Below are 25,425 nucleotides of genomic sequence, written 5' to 3'. Positions count from 1 at the left end.
CATTATCTAGCTGAGTGTCAAATATAAGATCCAGGTTGCTAGGGTCATGGTCAAAGTCACACACAAAGGTCAAATTCATACATTTTTATTAAATATGCCTTATTTTTGTAAGGATTCTACCATACTAAATTGGATTTTCAAAATGTTCGGATGTTATTGTTCTCAATTATCAGGCAGTGAAAGACCTTTGTGTTTTTGACCAAAGTCAAGGTCACACATCAAAGGACACACATTTATAGAAATATTTATTATTTTGCGGGGGATATCAATTAAACGAATTTGATTGTTCAGTTTGTTTCTGAAATATCTCAAAGGGACCTTTTCACAAATTTTGGCATGCATTAAAGTTGGTCATGGGCGTCACCCTGGAAGGCGGCGTTTAGTATGTAATGCATTTTTTTTGCTTATGGGAGAAGTTATTTTACGGATCAATGTATATATTTTTGTTTTTGAGAATATCTTGCATAGTCGTGATTTTTTATGTTAATTAGTGTAAATAAGTACTACATTTGTGCCTATTACATTTATTACAACATTTATTGCCAATAATGCAAAACTAATTGTTTTAATTAATAACTGATCCACAACTGATCACAGGGGAAAGATCACAGGGACTGGGCAAATACGCGAAACTTTCTGGTTTTGTATAAAAACAAATGATGTTTTGTATAAAAACAAAACATAATCAAAATATATTTATTTTGTGGTTTTTCTAATTTGATTATTTAGTGGAGAATCAATGTAGTACGATATTTGACGACCTATCGCGCAAGCAAGTTTATTGAAAGGCGTAGTGGTACGAAAACGTACAATGTATTAGTTTATTAATAGACATATAATAACGATCGCTATACACAACTTCACCAAATAGCAGTACATAAGTAAATGTCAGCCGGAAAAGCTCAGTTTGGAGAGCGTTAGACTGAAGTTGTTTACGCAACAGTCATCTAAAGGACCCCGGTTCAATCCCGGGTTGCGGCACGAACGAAACAGTTCGGCGGCTGACAATTTGTTCAGTCAAATATAATAAAGCTTTATTTTATGTAGACATTTTAAAATCCATTTTACTACAATTGGACATTTTTATTTAAATTAATGGATGCAACGCGGTGACAACGTTAATTAAAATTTCTTACATCACTTAAATTTCTTATAAAAAAATACACGTGTTTTTATATTAACAAATAAATGCAAACAACACATCTATTATCCATGTATTTTTATGATTGTCTATCATAGGCCTATCCTTACCACATATAGAGCGCGAAGCGCGACACGTATTATTGATTGTAACAATGAGCTGCGATAAAGGAAGCTGCGGCTTATCAAGGAGGAGCTGTGTCCCAGCAACCCGTTTCTCTAGAGTCAAGCACTCCTCGGAGTTTTTTTTAAGAACCACATATAGAGCGCAAAGCGCGACACGTATTACTATCCAGGTGGTATGGGCCCTTTAGCATTATCCGACCATTGCGTCCATAATTATCTTCCTTAGAATTTGAGAAATTTTGAAATCCTTGTTCGAAGTCCAAAACTTTCATCCGATTGTTCCCAAACTTTCACAGTTTTTTTTTGTCAATGAGGACCCAACCCGGACTCTATATGAGCAATATCTGACCATAAGTCCAGAATTAGGTCTCTTTGAATTTAAAAATAAAAGTGAAAAACTGCTTGGTTAGGTGATTATGTCAACATTTTTATCAGATTCTTTCCAAACTTACAGTGTCTTCATATCAATGAGCATTTTTGCCTCATTTAAAATGAGAAACATCGGGACAATAAGTCCAGATTTTTTTTCGATTAAATTTGAAAAAATAAACAATTTCTACTTGTTTAAAAGATTTCACAACTTTCGTCTGAATCTTTTCAAACTTGTTAAGTGTTTTTATATCAGTATTACTCGAATCCTATTGAAAATGATGAATATCGGAGAAATACATCTATTGTGATCTTTTACTGAATTTCAAAGTATTGTGAAATGCAGCTTCTTTATACAATTTACAGTTTTCATTCATTTTTTTTTAAAACTTTTACAGTGTTTTCATATCAATGAGTACTCAACCCCTATCGTAAATGAGCAACGTAAGATTAAGTTCAGAATCATCTCCCCTTGAAGTTGAGAAAAATATAAAATTACGCTTACAAGGTGAAGCAGATTTTTTAAAACCTACACAGTTCTGTTCCATTAATGAAAACTGCACACGGATACCAGTAAAGAAAGGAAACCAATGTAAATAAAATGAACTATGAAAATATTTGGGGGTTACAACACAAAATCATAGATAATGGTTATTTGGGGGTTATAACACATCATAAATAGTGGTTATTTGGGGGCTATAACACAAAATCATACATAATGGTTATACCAGTATCTTTTTCTATTTTGTTTAAAATAATCGGCCAATATATTAATATTTACAGTAGAAAGAAAATCCTTTCATGTAACTTCATTGAGTGCCTTTTACACTGTAATTCCCGACGCCCTTTGATGCTTTGCATCAATACTTATCATGTTAAATACTTTAATAAATGATAAATGTAAACATTGGAGCTAAATAGCTCCAGTAAAATAAAAAAACAAGGATAAAATTAAAACAAGAAAAAATGTAGCCAATAACTGGGTTCGAATCACTGACCCGTGGAGTAAAATTTTAGCACTTAAACACTCGGACAGACGTGTTCATACAGATCGGCGTTTTTTATATGTTATATAAGCAATCCTCGTAATGTCACAAAATATAACGATAACAACAAACCTCAAAATTATGTATTTTTATCGCTTTGTAACGCACTATAATTTTTAGGTTTTTAAATCGTCAATAGATGCATATAATGGATATTTTAGAGCATGGTAAATATTCAGTATTACTGTTTCATCGCAAATATCATAACTACAACGCAAATTTGCGAATCTGAAATGTTTTTCTTTCAACTTTGTAAATTTACCAAAGCTTAAATAGGTCCCTTTCATCCTAAACCCAACACAACGTTCAGCAAATGCATCTGGGTTATGTCCCAATAAGATTGGAAGAATACTGTTCGTCGGACAATTTGGATCAATATTCCTGAATATGTCAGAATCTTAAAAAGGACAGTGATACTACAAAGAATGATTACAAAGAAATGTGAAAACTGAATGTATGTTGCGACATTCAGAGGAAGAACAATTCAGTGCTAAATTTCACGTACAAATGCGACATCTAGCAGCACGAGGTTTTGCGACATTTAGTGTCCGTTGCGACATTTAGTGTCCGTTGCGACGTTTACCGTTAGCCTTGCGGCATTTAACGTTAAGGGCGTCATTTAACGCAGTTTCAATGATTCATATATAATTTAGATGATGGTGGTTAATTACATTTTTTTTATGTAAACAGTACTTAAAGATTTGTCTGTAATATGTAGACAATATCATGGGTTTGCATAAAATTTAGAACTATTCCAAATCTGGAAGGATTTTACTTGTGAGTATGATGTCTACCCTTTAAACGGGATGTTACAGTGCACTTGGAGTTTGCAACATAACATGCTTTCAGGTCATTATGTGTCAAAGAAGCAAATATGTTAAAGAAATATATGTCAAAGAAACCAATACATCAAAGAAATATGTATCAAAAAACTAATACATCAAATAACTATTTGTGAATAAAGCAGATACATCAAAGTTTGAATTCCGCTACACCAACAACTTGTCCGACTATGTGCATGTCTGTACACCATTGGAGTTCCTTTCTTCGCGAACATCCGCTTTACTTCCATATCCGCTACTGGATGGGTCACGTGATATTTCAAGTTTTATTTCGTTACTGTCGTGGGGAGAGCTGCCTAGCGGCCGTATAGTGTTCTTGCAGAAGGTGTGGGTGACCATGGCCCCCATCGTATGACCCATTGTATTGCTGGCGGTGCGAAGTCTGTCCCTGGGGTGAACAATCAAACAAAAAAAAACATTATCGGTATGTGCGTTTTTTTCGCTTAACGGTTTCGGTTTTCAATATTGGGAATAGCGGCGGTATTAATACGCTATCATCAAAGAAAATTAATTCAGTTAGGGCCCATACTATTTGAACTTCAAAATAAAAAAGATTAAAAAAACATACTAAAATTTGGGATAATCTAAACATTGGATTATATACTGGTATTTATTTTTATCTCGTTTAAATCATCGTAAGACCGGACTGCGTTTGTTATGGGACTTGACAAACTTACAGGAAGAACTCGACCGCGAGCAGAAGCGCTATTGGTTCAACGGGGATGAGTAGCGTGGTGAGGATCATGAGGATCGTAACGATAGACGCACTCGGCACGGATGGGATTGCAAGGGCGGCAAGCGCAGAGAGTACGCTGAAAGGTCAGAAACCTGTGAGTTATCTGAAAGGATCGTAACGATTGACGCACTCGGCACGGATGGGATTGCAAGGGCGGCAAGCGCGGAGAGCACGCAGAAAGGTCAGAAACCTGTGAGTTAGCTGAAAGGATCGTAACGATGGACGCACTCGGCACGGATGGGATTGCAAGGGCGGCAAGCGCGGAGAGAACGCTAAAAGACCAGTAACCAGTGAGTTAGCTGAAAGGATCGTAACGATGGACGCACTTGGCTAAGAGGTGCTTGCAACGGCGGCAAAAGCGGAGAGAACGCTGAAAGGTCAGAAACCGGTGAGTTAGCTGAAAGGATCGTAACCATCGACGCACCCGGCACGGAGGGGATTGCAAGGGCGGCAAGCACGGAGAGAACGCTTAAAGGTCAGAAACCAGTGAGTTAGCTGAAAGGATCGTAACGATGGACGCACTCGGCACGGAGGGGATGGCAAGAGCGGCAAGCGCGGAGAGAATGCTGAAAGGTCAGAAACCAGTGAGTTAGCTGAAAGGATCGTCACGATGGACGCACTCAGTACGGTGGTGATCGCAAGGGAGGCAAGCGCGGACAGAACGCTTAAAGGTCAGAAACTAGTGAGTTAGTTGAAATGATCGTAACGATTTCAAGGGCGGCAAGCGCATACAACACGCTGAAAGGTCAGAAACCAGTGAGTTAGGTGAAAGGATCGTAACGATGGACGCACTCGGCACGGAGGGTATTGCAAGGGCGGCAAGCGCGGAGAGAACGCTGAAAGGTCAGAAACCAGTGAGTTAGCTGAAAAATAAGACACACGAAAATCTGATGAAATGTCAGAAACCATCAAGAAAGCAGACAGATTAGAAACATTGGGTAAGATCCAATACAACAACACAGACAGAGGTTAATCTTTGTCAAATAAGGCGCAACGTGCAGTCTGAAAAATAAAAAAACAAACAACACTAACAACATAACCAAGCCTACAAGTTATATATTCCTACAAAACTTAATTGTAATCATGCGATTGCATATTTCTTTTAATAATAAATTTGGGCTTATTTTTTTCATAGTTCAAATGCACTGACATTGTTGTTACCGCTAGACGTAAGAATTAAGAATAGAAAACAGTCTGTTCTAAGAATATTTTGTTAAATCCGGATTCTAGCTTGATTTTTCTCTGAAAAGTCTGAGTTATACATCTCTTTCAACCGCCGGCGTTGCAGTCGGCGTACTGTTCCGTTTTAGGTGCAACATCTTGAGTCGCGTTCTGAGAAAACTGGGCATAATTCATGTGCGTACAGTGTCGTCCCATATTAGCCTGCGCAGTCCGCACAGGCTAATCAGGGACGACAATTTCCGCCTAAATTGGATTTTTGCTAGGAAGAGACTTCATTTAAACGAAACATGTCATAAAAGCGGAAAGTGTCGTCCCCGATTAGCCTGTGCGGACTGCACAGGCTAATCTGGGACGGCACTTTACGCACATGCATTATGCCCAGTTTTTATCAAAACACGACTCTCTTTATTTCACGGTTTCTTCTCAAGGTTTTCAATGGAACCTACACTAACGTGTTCGGGTATTTGAGATAAATCTTTGACAACGTTCCATCACTCTGACCGAAATTTAACAAAACATGCCCCCTGTTTGTACTCTAAATTTGTAATTATATGAAGAAGAATAAGATGTTTTTAAACAATTACTGCGGACGGGAACGCACATTCAAACCTTCCGAATATTCAACCATGTGTACTTACCCTACAGTGGCTATAATGTCAGCCGACGGGTATGTGCCCGTAAAGTTGGAGATAAAGAGGCAAGAGCAGGCGATGAACACGGCACTTCCGTTTGCGCTAAGAGCGATGCTGAACGGAATCACGAAGCGCGCAATCCGCCGGTCCGCTCCAAGCTTTACTTCGCAGGCGTGGAGCATTTCCGGTAACACAACGGCGCTTTGAAGGCGGGCGAAACGGATTAAAGGTTATTGCTGTTGTTGTTTCGTTATAACAAGAGCACCGCATAACGGGTGCCAACGCTCGGCTACGGGTGCAGTTTTGAATAAATGAAAACTTGTCAGATTTTTTAGAGGTCACAGTGACCTTTACCTTGACCTTTGACCTAGTGACCCAAAATGGGTGTGGCGTGTAGAACTCATCAAGGTGCATCTACATATGAAGTTTCAAAGTTGTAGGTGGAAGCACTTTGATTTTAGCGCCAAAGTTAAGGTTTTAGCACGCCGGACGGCGGACGACGAGCTGGCTATGACAATACCTCAGGTTTTCTCCGAAAACAGCCGAGCTAAAAATATATGTGTTCTATATAAACTAGAAGGATACAGTTATGAACCAAACAAAAGGATGCGGTAAATCGACATTTCCAGAGATTTCGCGTTTCAATGTATGTAACTGTTAGCAGTATCAAACGAATTCAGAATGTTTGGAAAGTAATTATTCAATTGATAAATGTTACGAACGTGTCATAGTTTCATAAGTTATTCTTTTTGTAGATATTCATTCCGTAACAAACAGTTTTTATAGTCCATTTTTCAGGTGGACAAAACAGTGAGAATCTTAGACAATGATTTCGTATCCGTTACATATATAGTAGCTCAATTTCAGGAATCTGAAACACAACCTTAAAAGATTTTATATTGTTGATCAGTGTTGCAATAACGCAGACAGACAGACAGACGCCCTGAAGAAGTTAATACAAACGTGCTGGTGGCCGCGAATGACGTTAGAAGCGCACGTGATATCGCTGCCAGGAGCGTATATGGGTTCCGCTTCGTCAGCGCAAGGTACAGAAGTGGCATGATGAGCAGCTGCTGCAGCAACAGCGCCACCGTGACCGCTAGCACGTGCATACCGAGATCACCGAATATAACCCCGACGTCTTTGATATTGGCCACCGCCACCAGAATGAGGCTAAGCACCCCGAGTGGCGTCGTCCTTTGGAAAGATTAGTTCCGGTTGTTATGAAGCGAGATTCACTTTTCGAGCGAGAGGTATCTCTAGCATAGTTAAAGGTAAATCTTTTTTGGGCACAATGCAAGGGCGTTGTTCGAAGAAACTTACATTTCAGGGCTGTTAATACACACATCAATGAAATCCTTCTAGGAATATGGAATTCGTAACCTTTCACTATTACACAAATTACAAGTATGTTTATAATTGTAACTAAATGTCGTTATACATAACGTTATAACTAAGTTCATGTATGGTTTGTTATTTTCGTAGCAACGGTATGGAAAATTTGTTAGAAAAAATACTAATACAAATTGCAGTAATAGAGACAGCGTTCAGCATTGCCTTTTAAAGTCATACAACCGGTATTACAATGGTATTTGTGTATTAGTTTTACATATGTGAACGTACGCTTAACAAGTTATAACACTTAACGTTCAAATGACCTCACAGCACACTGAACGCACTACAAACAACCCAATACCGGAAAAAGCTTATCAGAAGGATTACTAAACCATGAACTCCAAGCAGTGCTACCATAGAAACCAACGCAGGACAGCTATCACTATCTGCGTGGCGGACTCGAAGAAGTCGATGACTGATTTGCCCTTGTCCCGCAGCGAGGCGGCGGCGATACCCAATAGTGTGCACGCGAATATTAGACCTGAATGAGGCAAATGACAGACCTGTAAGAGGCAAATATTCGACATGATAGGTTAATATCAGGTCCATAATTGGCAAGTATCAGGCCCGAAAAAGGCAAATATTAGACCCGAAAGAGGCAAATATCAGACCCGAAAGAGGCAAATATCAGACCCGAAAGAGGCAAATATTAGACCCGAAAGAGGCAAATATCAGACCCAAAAGTGGAAAATAATAAGGTCTGCTAGCGGCAAATATCAGACCTAAAAGAGGCAAATATCCGACCTGAAAGAGGCAGTCGTCAGACCTCAACAAGGCAAATATCCCACCAAAAGAGGCAAATATCAGACATAAAAGAGGCAAACCGACCAATAAGAGGCAAATATCAGACATTGAAGAGGCAAATATAAGACTTTAAAGAGGCAAATACCCGGCCAAAAAGAGGAAAATATCAGACATTAAAAGAATATCAGACCCTAAAGAAGCACATATCTGACCTGGCAAAGGCGAACATCAGACCAGGAAAAAAGCAAATGTAAGACAACGAAGAGCAGAATATTAGACATTGACAGAGCGAATATCAGACCAGGTAAAAGCGAATATCAGATCAGGAAAATCGAATATCTGACTAGGAAAGGGCGAATATCAGACCCGGAAAACTAGAATATCAGCACGGGAAAAGGCGAATATCAGACATTGAAAATGCACATAACATACTTCTAAAAGCTGAATAATTATAAAACATTGCAAAAGCGAACACCGGACCTAAAAATGCGCCACATTGACATTGACAATGCGAATTCACAACTGAAAAAGGCGAATATCAGAAATGGAGAATGCATGCAAAAGACAAACACTAAACTGTTTATAATATCCGTTAATATTATTTCCTTACTTGATTATTTTTGTTATTAAATTTATAATTAATACCTAGAAGATTCGGCCCCCGGTTAAAGCCTAACGATCTCTTGAACGACGTGATAGTCTCGTTGGACGTGGCGTTAAGTGTCGTAATAGGAACGTACGTCGTCACCGTCTGCTGGATTGAGGCTTCGAACAGATTGTCCGGTACTAGGTTCCTGTAAACATATGGGCGGAAAATGTACGTGCTATTTGAGCAGATACCACACAGTGGCTTAACTACGTTTAACAAGGAATATTTTCAGTTACGTTTTTGGTCTATTTGGCGTTTAAAACTACACTTGTCTGGTTAACAAATATGGAAATACACATAGTAACGCAAAACTGGACCGTATGCGCGTGTATGTCTATGCACTGCTTATGACTACATATGAGTCGCGTTCTGAGAAAACTGGGCATAATGCTTGTGCGTAAAGTGTCATCCCAGATTAGCCTGTGCAGTCCGCACAGGCTAATCCGGGACAACACTTTCCGCCTAAACTAGATTTTTGCTAAGAAGAGACTTTCTTTAAACAGAAAATATCATAAAAGCGGAAAGTGTCGTTCCTGATTAGCCTGTGCGGACTGCACAGGCTAATCTGGGACGACACTTTACGCACATGCATTATGTCCAGTTTTCTCAGAACGCGCCTCGTATACATGCGTATCACTTGTTGAATTGATAATGGATTCAAAGATTCGTGAATATTTTTGTGTTGTTACACGTGAATACGCTACGTATATTACTTGTTGCACAGATAATTTCTGTGGATGCGTTTGCTACTTTTATATGCATATGTAGTGTAGTTAACGATGTTAAATCCAACATGACTAACTAGATAGACAGACCACTATCAATCCGATAAATAGTTTGGTTGACAATTATAAATCCGATATGAAATACTTGTTAAACAGAAATATATAATTCCGATATAAGTTTTTCGTAAAACTGACATGTATTAATCCTATATGACATACATACGTACTCGTTTTTTACTGACACTGATGTATCGGATACTAGTAACTATAGTTAATATAACAATGACAACTCCGATATATGTTACTAACTACGCTGATAAATATAAATCACGAATCCATTAATTGTTTAAATGAGACTAGGTATTTGAGTCGCGTTCTGAGAAAACAGGGCATAATGCATGTGCGTAAATTGTCGTCCCATATTAGCCTGTGCAGTCCGCACAGGCTAATTAGAGACGATACTTTTCGATTTATGACTTTTTTCGTTGAAATGAAGTCTCTTTCAAACAAAAATCCAATTTAGGCGGAAAGTTTCGTCCCTTATTAGCCTGTGCGGACTGCACAGGCTAATCTGGGACAAAACTTTACGCACATGCATTATGCCCAGTTTTCTCAGAAGGCGACTCATTTGTTACGAGTTATTTTGACAATGATGAATCAGATACAAGTACGTGTTGCACTTGCATACGTGACCATACCTAAGTAGATCTGCAAATATATCCTGGGTCTCAATCGAACGAGATAAAAGGCTAGATTTTGCGACCAGCTTCTGGTTTGAATTACCTGCAACAGAACTGGATATAAGTAAACTTTATTTTGTGAAATCCTGCAATTGTGTTTTGCAAATTCATCTCAACCAAAGCGATTTTTTAAACCACGAAATTTCTTGCCGGTGCATATTATAAATATCACAGTTTTTTAGATATAAACACTAGGTCAGAGTGCGTGCCCGATGAAATACATGACCACAAGTATTACCGTTTTTGTCCGTTGATTACCCACCATTGGTGCATCCCAGCTTACCTGGCTTGAAAACGATGAATTTTTCCAGTACACATTACAAGTCTCTTTTGTGGTAGTGGTCTAACTATAGGGAAGCCGTGCTTACCTGGCTTAAAATGCCAGTGTCCCTAATATGGCGTCTAGTGTGTTGATGGAGATTGGTGCGGCGCAGCTTACCTGGCTTGAAAACGATGAATTTTTCCAGTTCACATTATAAGTCCCTATTGTGGTAGTGGTCTAACTATAGGGAAGCCCTGCTTACCTGGCTTAAAATGCCAGTGTCCCTAATATGGCGTCTAGTGTGTTGATGGAGATTGGTGCGGCGCAGCTTACCTGGCTTGAAAGCGATGAATGCAAGTACCCCTAGTATCGCCCCTATCGCGTTGTTCGAGAATATGAACACAAAGGAAACCATGCTGATCTTGCCATTGGTCTTCGGGTCCAAGGACGACGTGCCTGAAAACGTAACGGTGAACCTTACGTTAGGGTGGAATCATCATCACTACCACCATCATCACCATCGCCGCAAACACCACCACCATCATCATCATCATCATCATCATCGTCATCATCATCATCATCATCATCATCATCATCATCATCATCATTATCACCATCATCATCATCATCATCATCATCATCATCATCATCATCATCATCATCATCATCATCACCATCATCATCATCACCAACATCACCATCATCATTATCATCACCATCATCACCAACATCACCATCATCATCATCATCATCATCACCACAACATTATCCTCCTCTCCATATCATGTTCAATAATGTTCAATAGTATCATCAGCGTGCTCCTCTTTTGATTGTTTAATCAAAGCTCAATAGTGTACGTATGCTAAGACCGACCGAAATCACCAGGGAGACGTCATCATGCAGATAGGAATTCTCCACTTGGGAAGTAGTAACAATCGCCAACTTCCTGTGTTATTTCGGCCAATATAGAGGCAGAGTTTCAACAGTAAGTATTCGAATTACTTTGCATAGTAATTTGAATAATAAGGCACACTGAACGTTTGGCATAAACGATCTTAAATGAAACGCATAACACTGCTCGCGACATTACCGCTGATGACGCTGCATACCACCAGTGGTACTATCATCATCTTCAGCAGTCTCAGGTACAACTGACCGGGCAATCCTGAAACACAACAAAACTACGTCCGCCGGAGTAACCACGTTGTAATTGTGCTATGTAAGTGAGGTCACTCTAGAAAATCAAAGTTGTTAGGATTTTTTTCATTTGTTTGCAATACCAGTAACACAATTCCGGTTTTATGATCTGGAAGTACATTATCCAACTCCCAGTCGTTTCTTACTGTCAAAGTATCAATGATAACGTGTTATTTATTTTGTAAACATGGTTCTTTGTATACATGTACTAGAGTTGGACACTAAAATAGCTGAGTACCTACCAAGCCACATAAGCACTGACTCCGAGGGGTGGGCGGGTCTGATGGCAAAACCCACCCCCAGCCCTAGAGCCACGCCCAACAGGGTGAGGATCAGGCTGAGGTTGTCTCTAATGAACGCGTTGATTTTATCACAGGTACCCATGGCTGAGAGGCTGTTGTTTCAATACCTTTACACGCCTAACGAGATTGTATTCAATACCTGAAACATCAAAGCAATTGCTTGCGAAATAGCAGAAACACTTGCTTGTGTAATGGCTAGAACAGCATAGAAATTGATTTTTCAAAAGCTGGAGAAGCAAAGCGATTGATTGTTGAAAAACTGGAACAGCATAACGATTGATTGTTTTGTAGCAGGAAGAGCATGGCAATTGATTGTTCAATAGCAGGAAAGGCATAGCTATTGATTATTCAGTAGCAGGAACAGCAGAGCGATTGATTGTTCAAAAGCTGGATTAGTAATGCGAGTGTTCAATAGCTGGGGCAACATAGAAATTGATTGTTCGATAGCTAGACAGCATATTGATTGATTGTTGGAACAGCAAATCGATTGATTGTTCAAAAGCTTTTTCAGCATAGCGACTGATTGTTCAATAGTTGGAGAAAATAGCGATTGTTTGTTCCATAGCTAAAACACATAGCATCTGCTTATTCAATAGCAGGACTATCATAGCGCTAAATACATAGAACAAAATAACGATTGACTTTTCAATACCTGACAAAGATTGATTGTGCAGTATCTGGAACAGCACAGTGTTTGATTGTTCAATAGCTGTAACAGCAAAGCAATTGATTAGTCTATAGCTGTAACAGCAAAACGATTGATTGTTCAAAAGATGTAACATCAAAGTGGTTGATCCTTTAATAGCTGTAACAGAAAATCGATTGACTGTTCAATAGCTAGAACAGCAAAACGAAGTCCGCTAATTATGATTATGTTCGCGGCCAAGAAAAAGAAAACAATAATCATACGAGCTGTGAATATATAATTTAGTATCCCAACTGCAAATGTAAAATATGCTTTAAACTTCGAAACTTTCGGACTCACTTGATCATATTTGACCTTTCAATTGAAATTCGTATACATAGTAAATAGTATATAGCGTCTAATAACTTGTGTTATGTATACAAACGTTCGTCGTTTTATCAAGACTAGTTTGTATAATTGTATACAGCTACTTAGTAATCATGCACATAATCCATGCATGCACCCGTATACGATATCCATTCACATAAATGTCAAGTACAATAAATTACCATGAGGATCAGCAACAAAGTTGTGTATTTTATAGTCTGTGCTATTAGATATAAAAATAGCTGTTACCCTAGAATTAGATGAACCATAGCTTAAAAAGCAATCACATCCCCATTCTGAATAAATAGTACTGTATATATCAGGAGTGAAATGAGTATCCTGCAGACAATATATACTAGCATTAAATTTTTTCAAGTAAGTAAAAACATTTAGCCTCTTAAATTTCCCATTTAATCATCTGCAGTTTGAAGAAACAATATTCACATCACTAGCCATTTGGTAAGAGAAAGTTTAACGATCCCAAATTCTTATCCCTTGCCTTTAAATTATGATCAAAAATAAGCACTGTGGTTCTACTGGAAAAATTTCTACACATACATAAAACGAACACAGTACATTCTAACTTCATCCAAACAAACAAAAAAGCATACAAACAAACAAAAAAGCATACAATCAAAGTAATAAAATTACAAACAAAATGTTTTGTAACAGGGAAAGATAATTACAAACAAAACGTTTTGATACAGGGAAATACAATTACAAACAAAATGTTTTGAAAAAGAGAACATACATATATATATAGTAATACCTTCAGTTATAATTGTATTAACAGAGTGCCATTGACATTATTATTTAAAGGTAATACTTTGATTCTATGGCGAATAATGATTCGCATATAAAGGTAACGTGCGAATGGAAAAAGAGAACATCGACACTTAAAAAACCAACAACAAAAAACAAAGTGATTTGATTAAAGCAAGTTGCGGGTATTTATGTGCCCAATGGAGCAATGAATAATGCAAAGTGTAATGTACCTTGTGTAAGCAACCTTCTATTTGCAACTAGCACTTAGTAATGAACAACTATTACAGACAAGTACAGTTAGTTTAAAAAAAGGAAATACAACTTCTTACAAGCAACACTGGCTGTTGTTAGTTTTAGATTAAAATGTGCTGTTGTTTTTAAATACTGTACGTACATTCCGTTAAGGGGCGGGTGTGGAGTACTACACAGGAAATTTCCGTCATATCCCCATAATAGACTTAGAATGAAACTGATCCTATATCAAGTAACGCTAGATATTAAACACATGACATAAACATAAATACATGTAATATATAAATAAATTTGAAACCCTTTTTTGCGGCTGAAGACTTTTGTGATTTTGCACAAAAATGATTTTGACCATCTGACCTTAAACAATGGACGTTTGAAACAACTTAAATACAAACAAATTATAGCTTTGGAAATCTGAAAAGAAAGCAAAAATCGTTTTGAAACGTTTTTGGGGCGATTGCCTTCTGCAATTCGCCCCATAGGTAATATTATATACGAATACCGAAGAATGTAGTCCCTTACTGCATTTAACCACTTTGCATCCAGATTTTGCATTCGCAAACAAAAAAGCTCCGATGAGCGCGTTCCATCCATGGCAACGTCTTTTCACTGTGGCATTAGCACCCGAGAAACATGCAGTCCTCATGGAATGTGTATACAGCGACGAAATATCGGTTCAATACTGAACTATCTACACTTAAACGATACAGCGCATTTATGTTCTTTCGTTTTTAGAAATCAACTGCATTCGCGATATGGGCGACAAAATTTAATTATCACGCGCTACATTTTTTACTGTCAAAGTAAACATCTCAATTTTCTCTGCGCTACAAAGTTTTTACATAACAATTCGCCCGTGCTTTTCATGCCAGTTTTGAACGTTTTCCTTACACACGAAATACATGTTGTAGTTGTCACTTTCACAGCAACTAATTAATTTGCGTTAATGTTTTCAAAGTGTGATTTAAAATCCAGCAATTAAATTAAATAGGCTGTACGTGACGCCAACTCTAATTAAAACCCCGGGCCGTTACTAGATCAGTCCGACAGACAGCCGATGGGAGTTCAGCGTGCACTAGGGCTCTTAAGGGGGATAACTCTTGTTTGTCCGTTATGGGCACTTAAAGGTGCATACCCACTCACCATGTAAATAGAGCAAAATACGCTAAATAGGTGACGCCGACCATAATTAAAACCCCTAGCCGAAACTAGATCAGCCCGACAGGCAGCTGACAGGAGTTCAGCGTGCACAACGTCGCTTCTGGGGGATAACTCTTTTTTGTCCGAAAGCGGCCCTTAAAGGTGCATACCCACTCGCCATGTAAATAGAGCATAACACGCTTGATAGGCTGTAGGTGAAGCCGACCCTAATTAAAACCCCGGGCCTAAACTAGATCAGCCAGACAGGCAGCCGATAGGAGTTCAGCGTGCACTAGGCCGCTTCCGGGGATAAGTCTTGTTTACGCTAATTAGGCTGTATGTGACGCCGATCTTAATTAAAACCCCGGACCGAAACTAATTCAGCCCGACAGGCAGCTGACGGGAGTTCAGCGTGCACTAGGTCGCTTCAGGGCGATAACTCTTATTTGTCCGAAATGGGCACTTAATGGTGCATACCCACTCGCCATCTAAATAGAGCATAATACGCTAAATAGGCTCAAGTTGACGCCGACCCTAATTAAAACCCCGGGCCGAAACTATATTAGCACGACAAGCAGCCGACGGAAGTTCAGCGGGCACTAGGTCGCTACCAGGCGATAACTCTTGTTTATCCGAAAGCGGCCCTTAGAGGTTCATAACAACTCGCAAAAAAAACAAAACCGCATAATACGCCTTATAGACTGTATGTGACACCGACCCTATTAAAACCCCGGTCGAAACTATGTCAGCTCAACAGGCAGCCTATGGAAGTTCAGGATGCACTAGGGCGCTTCCGGGGAATAACTCTTGTTTGTCCACAAGGGGCCCTTAAAGGTTAGCGCATAATACACTAAATAGGCTGTATGTGATGCAAACCCTTATTAAAACCCCGGGCCGAATGGAGCTTGCTCGACAGGCAGCCAACGGGAGTTTAGCGTTCACTAGGTCGCTTCCGGGAGATAACTCTTGTTTGTCCGAAATAGGCCCTTAAAAGTGCATACCCACTCGCCATGTTAATTGCGCCTTATACACTTAATATGCTGTATGTGACGACGAACCTTATTTAAACCTCTTGCCGAAACTAAGTTAGCCCGACAGGCAGCTGACGGAAGTACAACTAGCACTAGGTCGATTCCGGGGTTAACTCTTGTGCGGCCCTTAAATGTACATACCCACTCGACATGTAAAAAGCGCCTAACACACTAGATAAGCTGTATTTGACGCCGACCCTTATTAAAACCCCGGGCCGAAAATAGGTTTGCCAGACAGGCAGCCGCCGGGAGTTCAGCGTGCTCTAGGTCGATCCCGGGGGATAACTATTGTTTGCCGAAAGCGGACCTTAAAGGAGCATACCCGCTCGTCATGTAAATAGCGCCTAACACGCTAAATATGTTGTATGTGACGCCGATCTTTGTTTAAAACTCTCGACCGAAACTAGATCGGCCAGACAGGCAGACGACGGGAGTTCAGCGTGCACTAGGTCACTTCTGGGGAATAAGTCTTAATTGTCCGAAAGCGGCCCAACTCGCCATGTAAATAGCGTATAATACGTTAAATAGGCTGTATTTGACGCCGACCCTTATTAAAACCCCGGCCGAAACTAGATACCCCGACAGGCGGCCGACGGGAGTTCAGCGTGCACTAGTTATTTATTATTAGTAAAACTAAGCTGTCCTTAAAGGTGCATATCACTCGCATGTAAATAGCGACTAATTCGCAAAGTGGGCTGTATGTGACGCCGACCCTAATTAAAACCCCGGGCCAAAATTTGATCAGCCGGACAGGCAGCCGACGTGAGTTCAGCGTTCACTAGGTCGCTTCCGGGGGTGGGGTAACTTTTGTTTGTCCGAAAGCGTTCTATTAAGGTGATACCAATAAAACACCCGGGTCCAATAAAAAAACCAGGGTCGAAACTAGAGCAGACCGACATGCAGCCGTCGGGATTTTAGCGTGCACTAGTTCGCTTTCGGGGGATAACTCTTGTTTGTCCGAAAGCGGCTCTTAAAGGTGCTATTCCATTTGAAATGTCAATTGCTCCTCGTACAATAAATAGGCTGTATATTACTGCCGACCCTAACTAAATCCGAGAGCCGACATTTTTTTAGCCTGATAGGCAGCCGACGTGAGTTTATCATGCACTAGGTCGCTTCTGGGGGATAACTCTTGTTTGTCCGCAAGGGACCCTTAAAGAAGCATATTCACTCTTCATGTAAAAACAAGAGCTGTTTTTGTGAAACACAATGCCCCCCCCCCCCTCTACTGCGCCGCTTTTAAGTCATGTATTTGACCTTTGACCTTGAAGGATAATATTGACCTTTCACCACTCAAAACGTGCAGCTCCATGAGATACACATGCATGCCAAATATCAAGTTGCTATCTTCATTATTGCAAAAGTTATCGCAAAACTTTAACCAAGGTTAAAGTTTTAGGACAGAATGACAGACAGACAGACAAGCCAAAAACAATATACCTGGACCATTCGATCCGGGGGCATAACAATATTTTATGTACTTTCCAACCTATGTACTAAACTTGTTAAATAGGCTGAAAAATGTGCTAAATAGGCTAAACAGGCGAAATAGGATACATGTTTCAAAATATGTACTAAAAGGCTAAATATATTGAAAAGGCTAAATATATTGAAAAGGGTGCTAAATATGCTAAATAAGATGCATGTTTCAACCTATGTACTTATTTTGTGAAATATGCATAACGGTAATAGCCTGAAAATGGAAGTAACTAGGCTAAATTGTATACATGTTTCAACCTATGTCAGGGCTCGCGCTGTCGTTCGCCATTTGAGCCATTTGCGAAAATATTGAGAAATTGGCTCAAGAAAATTCTGATTTGCGAAAATGCTAAAATCTCGCAAATCTTCATTGAAATTATCCGCCATTTAAATCCAGACTGGTTTTCTATAGTTTTCTCTTTGTTTCATTAAAAGTGTTAGCAAATTAAACAAATTAAACGAAAACCGTTCTGCACCAGAACATGAGACATCGCTTGACCGTATTGTCATTGAAGCGCACGTGGTAGCTGGCCAATCAACATTGAGTTCGCTCACAAATAATATTGGGTCAATCATGCGTAGACACTTGGAATGCACAGTTGATATTGTCGTCTGCCTACAATTTATCGGCCGATGGCAAACGTCGTATTTAAAGATAAACAAATGACAAGAGCAACAATTAATAATTTCTCAGCTGATCACTTTAGACCTGTCTACCGACTATCGATCTGAATTAAAGGATGATCATTAAATAATTAGTTCTATGTTGATGATGTTACACCTTTCGACGATTATCGACGTTATCGTTTGAAATAAAAGGCGATTATGAAGTTGCTTTACCCACAAGCTATGCTATTGCAAAGAAAAATGTCAACCAAATGGTATATTTATTACGTATTTGCTAGGCTACCAATTTTCATTTTCTGCAATCAAACGATATGCAAATTTTATTTCAAGTGCAGAACGCCAACAATTTTTCGGACTGTCTTTTTCGGATAAATTATTTTTCGCTGATTTAAATTTATTTTCGGAGTTCTTTATAGAAGAAATAGAATGCCGAATACACATGCGGTAATACAGACGATATGGTTTATATTATTTCGAATTGTATTCACTTGAAATTGCAATTGGAAAGACTATAACAAAGAACAATTTGTAAGTCTCTGGGTGGGGTGGCGGGCTTTGCCCTTTATTCCTGTTGGGTTCCTGGTTCTAGGACCCCCGGCCTAATTTTCAGGATTTCAAATTTGGGACAACTTACTCCACTGTTAAGTGTACATGTACAAATTAACTTATGTTCGTACTTTGAAAAGTAGCATAATAATAACTTCTATAAGGAAAACTGCATGTTATCACAGGAGTTTGAAATTCTATCCATAAAGCTAATCTAATGGCTAAATAAAAAAATACCCCTGAATAGTATAAAGACTACACTAACGCAGTAACGGAATTAAACGCAGCAGACACCGGACCCGCCCATATTCCAGTAAACAAGCAGGGCTCGCGCTGTCGTTCGCCATTTGAGCCATTTGCGAAAATATTGAGAAATTGGCTCAAGAAAATTCTGATTTGCGAAAATGCTAAAATCTCGCAAATCTTCATTGAAATTATCCGCCATTTAAATCCAGGCTGGTTTTCTATAGTTTTCTCTTTGTTTCATTAAAAGTGTTCGCAAATTGAACAATAAACGAAAACCGTTCTGCACCAGAACATGAGACATCGCTTGACCTTATTGTTATTGAAGCGCACGTGGTAGCTGGCCAATCAACATTGTGTTCTCTCATGCATAATATTTGATCAATCATGCGTAGACACTTGGAATACACAGTTGATATTGTCGTCTGCCTACAATTTATCGGCCGATGGCAAACGTCGTATTTAAAGATAAACAAATGACAAGAGCAATAATAAATAATTTATCGTTTGAAATAAAAGGTGATAATTAAAGTGTTTTACTCACATGCTACTGTGAAGAAAAATGTCAACCAAATGGTCTATTTATTACGTATTTGCTGGGCTACCAATTTTCATTTTCTGCAATCAAACGATATGCAAATTTTATTTCAAGTGCAGAACGCGTACAATTTTTCGGACTGTCGTTTTCGGATACATTATTTTTCGCTGATTTAAATTTATTTTCGGAGTTCTTTATAGAAGAAATAGAATGCCGAATACACATGCGGTAATACAGACGATATGTTTTATATTAATTCGAATTGTAATCACTTGAAATTGCAATTGGAAAGACTATCACAAAGAACAATGTGTAAGTCTCTGGGTGGGGTGGGGGGCTTTGCCCTTTATTCCTGTTGGGTTCCTGGTTCTAAGACCCCCCGGCCTTATTTTCAGGATTTCAAATTTGGGACAACTTACTCCACTGTTAAGTGTACATGTACAGATTAACTTATGTTTGTACTTTGAAAAGTACCATTATTACTTCTATATTGAAAACTGCATGTTATATTATATGTGATATGCCCTTGCTGTCATAAAAAGAAATATGAACAAGTTGATAGTATATATTATTATTTTAAAACCACTTTTCGCGCGCCGAAAAACGAAATCTGGTTGGCTCAAAGAAATTTTGGACCAGCGCTAGCCCTGAATATGCAATATAGGCAGACAAGGGTGCATGTATAAACCTATGTAATTAACTTGTAAAATAGGCTAAATAGGAAGACAAGGCTACTAAATAAGATGCATGTGTGAACCTATGTACTTAACTTGTTAAATAGACTAAATAGGCTGAAAAGAGTGCTAAATAGGCCATACATAAGATGCATGTGTCAACATTTGTACTAAACTTGTAAAATATGCTAAATAGACTGAAAAGGGTGCTAAATAGGCTACATAGGCTAAATAGGATGCATGTGTGAACCTATGTACTTAACATGTTTACTGGGTTAAATAGGCTGAAAAGGGTGCTAAATAGGCTAAAAAGGATGTTTTAACCTATGTACTAAACTTGCTGAATAGGCTCAATAGGCTTAATAGACTAACTTCACACACGTGCTTTAAAGGGGCTTCTTTTACAGATTTTGGCATGTTTTGAAGTTTGTCAATAAATTCTTTCTATTGATAATTGTAAACATCGGATAAAAAAGCTCCAGTAAAAAATCAATAATAAAATTAAAAAAAAGGTAACTGACCCCTGGAGACCTGGGGCGGTATTCTGAAACTTTCTGAGACAAAATATTTACTAAGAATTCACGTTTTTTCTAAGTTTTTTGCTATAACTGTAATATTTTCTTAGTTTTTGTCTTAGAAACGTTCTAATATCTTAGAATTTTCTTAGAGTTGCCGAATTTTACTAAAGAAGTTAGAAACCTCAACACCTGTCTTAAACTTATAGAATTTTATTAGAGAAAATTTTAATCCGAGATTTTGTGTTGATCAATGAAAACAATCTCGAATTTCACGTCGAACTATCACAGGTAAGTTAAATTTTAACATTGTTAAATAATGTTTACGTTTTAAATGAGTGAAAGGCAACTTATATGTTAATTACGTAACATAACTACCTATCTTCGTAAGTTTACCCCCGCAATTTAAATGTTGTTACACAAATTATTAAATATATTTTGACAGTATTTATCATCCACCAATTTAATAGTATTCCGAAACATTCACTTCACCTCTTATATAAAATACGACACTGTTGAGTGACGAAACCACCGTAGATACAGTAACAAATGAAGTAATTAGCAACCCAATGTATCACACTATCATGTGTTCATATTTTTCCCTAAATGTAAACGCTTATGTAAATTGACTTTTTATTATTACAAAATGTTTCTAATATTATTATTTTTGTATTTTTCTTACACAAAATGATACGCATTTTGATGAAACTGGGCTTGAGTCCGCACAGGCTAATCAGGGATGACACTTTCCGCTTTAATGGTGTTTATGTTTAAAGGCAGACCATTTTTACTAAAAATCTTTTTTAAGCGGAAAGTGTCATCCCTGATTATTTAATATATGCTTTTGATATTGACACACATAGTTCCAATGGCAAAAAATGGATATTAAAGACACACAAACTACCACATTTTAATTTTAGGTGGTATTCAATGGTCAAGACATACTTATAGACTTAGTTGCGCGGTGGCCAGGGCCAACCCATGACAGCCGGATTCTGAAGGGTTTTCCAATTGTTTTGAGAGTTGACATGTAGCTTGCAAGCGCAAATATCTGCTTGGGAATTAGGGTTCGAGTGGGGTTGACTTAAATAGTGTTTGCTTTATTATTATATCATTTACATATTGAAAGGCATTGGCAAAAATTATTGAGTGTTTATATACACCAAACATATGATGATATTATGTATTTATCTGTTTTGTTTTTGTTGTCTTTCGTTATTTCTTTAATACCTGCGGCCATAATCCACTGATTCACTTTGCCCTGCAACCATTTACATGTACTGTGTATGGGAAGGTATTGCTTTGAAAATAGTTGGTTTCATAAAGTGTATATTTAAGCTAACAAATGTAGCAAATAATGCAAATAAATTGGTGTTAAGGTTTCAAAAGTTTTTTATTATTATAATTATAATTCAAAAAGAAATGTATGTTGAGATTAGCATGCATTTTTAACAGTTGTGTTTATACAGACACTCAATGAGAGAATGGGAATAAGCATATTTTCACATCAAACTGTACCTTCCATTACTCTAACAACTTACAAGGTCATGTTATTTAAGATCTTTTAGCTTTGTTCTTGATGAATAGCTTTTATGAGTAAACATACAGCTCAATTGCTGGGAGTTTAATTATTGCAACTTCTTTTAGCCAGGAAGAATAATTTTACACAGTGATGATTAATGGCACGTGGAATATTTATCTTTTACGAATAACGGTTTATTGTCAAAAAATGTACGGAAAAAACTGTATGTTCAATGGTGAAATTGCTGTTGTGAAATAAGGTCACTTCCAACAGCCTTGCTGTTGGGCTAGCTCATTAGCGACGTGGTTAAAGTGTCGGACTACCACTCTGGAGGTCGTGGGTTCAATTCCCGGCCTGAGCTCAGTATTTTCACATTAATGGCGACGAGGCAAAAAAGAAATGTGCTGGAGTGGGTCTGAGCTGTTTAATGGATTCTGGGAGGGCAATGCGGATGCAAGACATGCTGTAGCGGGCGTGTCTGGGCCTTGAAACATAAAAAGGGGGAGGAGTGTAGTGAAATAAGGTCTCATCCAACAGCCTTGCTGTTGGGCTAGCTCTTAGTCAATGTAAATTGCCGCCATAGAGTCTTTTGATGATTTTTGCTTTTGCAGACTCTTGGCATCAATAGACGAGTTAACGCGTGACGTCACACGCGCCTGCAAAATTTAGACTCCGCCCACTGGTTGGAAAAAAGAGGTAGAATTCATTTAAGCGCACATAAAGAAGGTTGACAAAGTCATCGTTTTTAATGATAATCATGCGCTATATCAAATGTAATTTTACTAATTATGTCTGAATAAAATATTAGCATGCAAGGAAATTCATTTTTGGAACGATTATATTGTTGTTATTATTTGTTTTTACTAACAATGAACTCGGGAGTAGAACACAATGTAAGAGCTCGGTATGTGGTAACGACAAAAATCACCATACTTGGCACTTCTTCGCGACCATTTTTAGTTAAAAAATTCTCATAAATTGAAATTATTTCAGAATAAATTAAATTTAATGAACGAAAACAAATAAGGATGAAAACAAACAACAAATAGATCGATTTTATGTGCGCAACATACCGGTAGTACCTGATTTGAACCCTAATTTGTCTGAAAAACATTAAATAAATTCTCTTGATTAAGGTAATGGTTTGATTTAATTGTTTACACCAATGTTGACATTCTTTGTTGCAGCATTTTCATCTCGGTGTTTTATTGCACCTTTGTTCATCACAACCCGATAATCTCGTTATGATCGGATACTGTCCAGACAATTACAAAGAAAACAAGGTGTCATAAACCCAGGGACCTATACTTGGGTCCCTGCATAAACCACATGTTGCAAACGAGTGTCTGGTCATTAAACACAATTTATGATACCTCCATGTCATCCCTTGGCATATTAAGCAGTCATTTAAGCCAAATTTAAAAGCCAAAATACCGAACAGTTGCTTCAATAAAATATTTTAACATTAAAAAATGACATTTTTGGAAATGGATTCACAGGAACTAGTAGCCAGTTTAATCATAATAATACAGTGTTTAATAACTATAAATAAATTAAAAATATTGTGCAATTTTACTTCTACGCAATTGAGGTATTTAACGGGTGCCGGCAAATGTTAACTCCGCTATTACGTGTATAGATTGTACGTTATTGGAGTGTCGTAAACACCATCAAGAAAACAAGCAATCACAATAGGGTAAAACATACTTGCGTTGAATAAATTAAATATATAGATGTATTGATCATAAAATGCTATATTTTTATCACTCCTTATCACTTGTAAAGCGATTTCAATATACATGCAAAGACAGTTCAATTTGCATAACATGCAGAGTTTTTTTCCGTATGTATGCTAACATTTATTATTAGTGTGATTAAATGTTAACGAATCGAAAATTCATTCAATGGAAAAGACAATTACCACAACATAAAAAAGTGTAATGTATTATTCAGCTTTTTATTGCTTTGTTTTATAATTGAAATGCACTTTCATTCGCTGATGAAAAATAACACTATCCACACCACTTAATAAAATTATATGATGTTTTGTTATTGTTAAAATATCATATTTTTAAGTCTTGCTATCAGAAAGAATACGGCTAATTTATTGTTGTTGTTTTTTTGTGAAATTGTCAGTATTTAGTCTTCCGCCCATGTTTACTCCATGCTTATAACTACATCGCATTTTTATGAAGAGGAAATTATATTCGTGAATATACATTTAGTGGTACTAAATATGATATATTTGCACTATTTTTAAGAGTTTTAATGATTTATTTGGATTTGTTAGCAATTTATTGACTAAACAAAAGCCCTTTATACATGTTTTACGTTACAGTAACCAGTGTTTTTTGCCAACCAGTCAGTGCGCATGCACGGAAAATCCCTAATGTAAACAATAACAATTAACTCGTCTATAGTCCACTCTATCTTTTTAATAGCGAGAGTTCCGACACGAATTTCGGTCGCATCACTCCTGAATTTAAATACACACATATTTATGACTATTATGAAAGAACGTTGCCTAGATAGTATATATTGAGCAAAATATATCGAAATTTACCTGTTAATAAACTATATTTCGAGTTTGTTTCATCCAATATGAATCCTTGTATAGTATTAGTAAAGGTTATGTTATCTCCCTTGGTGGAGGTTAAATTCAACTATGTTTGTAACTGAGTTCGAACAAAAAAAGTGTGCAATATACACAAAACAGTAAGAAATGAAATTGGAAATAATAATCATAAGAAGAAAAAGAAGCAAAAGAATAATTATAACTACTATAACTCAAAATATTAGAATCGACAGTAACGAAATACCCCAAAAGTAATAGGTACGAAATAGCTATGGTGCGAAATAAGAACAACAAGGGTGATGGAGGTTTCGTCACAATGCAGTTTCGTCACACTGATATTATGAATGAGGGCAGTGGAGGTTTCGTCACACTGATATATTGTATAGAATAAAATGATATTGCAATTGAATATGATGTTG

The 25,425-nt window shown here is 37.8% G+C and overlaps 1 protein-coding gene across 9 annotated transcripts in view; it reads right to left on the bottom strand.

Annotated features, from left to right (window-relative positions):
* Positions 1 to 3,590: 3,590 nt before the first annotated feature.
* LOC127833505 (excitatory amino acid transporter 2-like) overlaps positions 3,591 to 25,425 on the bottom strand; it is a 46,346-nt gene continuing 24,511 nt past the window's right edge. The window contains exons 1-12 of one of the 9 annotated variants that reach the window (XM_052358792.1): positions 24,995 to 25,017; positions 12,740 to 12,796; positions 12,028 to 12,226; positions 11,679 to 11,753; positions 10,922 to 11,044; positions 10,285 to 10,369; positions 8,858 to 9,006; positions 7,823 to 7,949; positions 7,037 to 7,270; positions 6,080 to 6,274; positions 4,201 to 4,335; positions 3,591 to 3,911 (exon numbers count right to left, since the gene is read on the bottom strand). In XM_052358792.1, coding sequence (XP_052214752.1) covers positions 3,692 to 3,911; positions 4,201 to 4,335; positions 6,080 to 6,274; positions 7,037 to 7,270; positions 7,823 to 7,949; positions 8,858 to 9,006; positions 10,285 to 10,369; positions 10,922 to 11,044; positions 11,679 to 11,753; positions 12,028 to 12,169 — 1,485 coding nt within the window. In that variant the 5' untranslated portion in view covers positions 12,170 to 12,226; positions 12,740 to 12,796; positions 24,995 to 25,017 and the 3' untranslated portion in view covers positions 3,591 to 3,691. Of the gene's footprint in view, positions 3,912 to 4,200; positions 5,096 to 6,079; positions 6,275 to 7,036; positions 7,271 to 7,822; positions 7,950 to 8,857; positions 9,007 to 10,284; positions 10,370 to 10,921; positions 11,045 to 11,678; positions 11,754 to 12,027; positions 12,227 to 12,739; positions 12,797 to 24,994; positions 25,079 to 25,425 lie in introns of those variants that run through there. The other 8 variants (XM_052358791.1, XM_052358793.1, XM_052358797.1 and 5 more) reach the window with 8 other exon arrangements.

Source organism: Dreissena polymorpha, chromosome 6, assembly GCF_020536995.1.
Source record: "Dreissena polymorpha isolate Duluth1 chromosome 6, UMN_Dpol_1.0, whole genome shotgun sequence".
Taxonomy (NCBI): domain Eukaryota; kingdom Metazoa; phylum Mollusca; class Bivalvia; order Myida; family Dreissenidae; genus Dreissena; species Dreissena polymorpha.
Note: the sequence above shows the minus strand (reverse complement) of the source record. Positions and strands in the feature narration are given on the sequence as shown.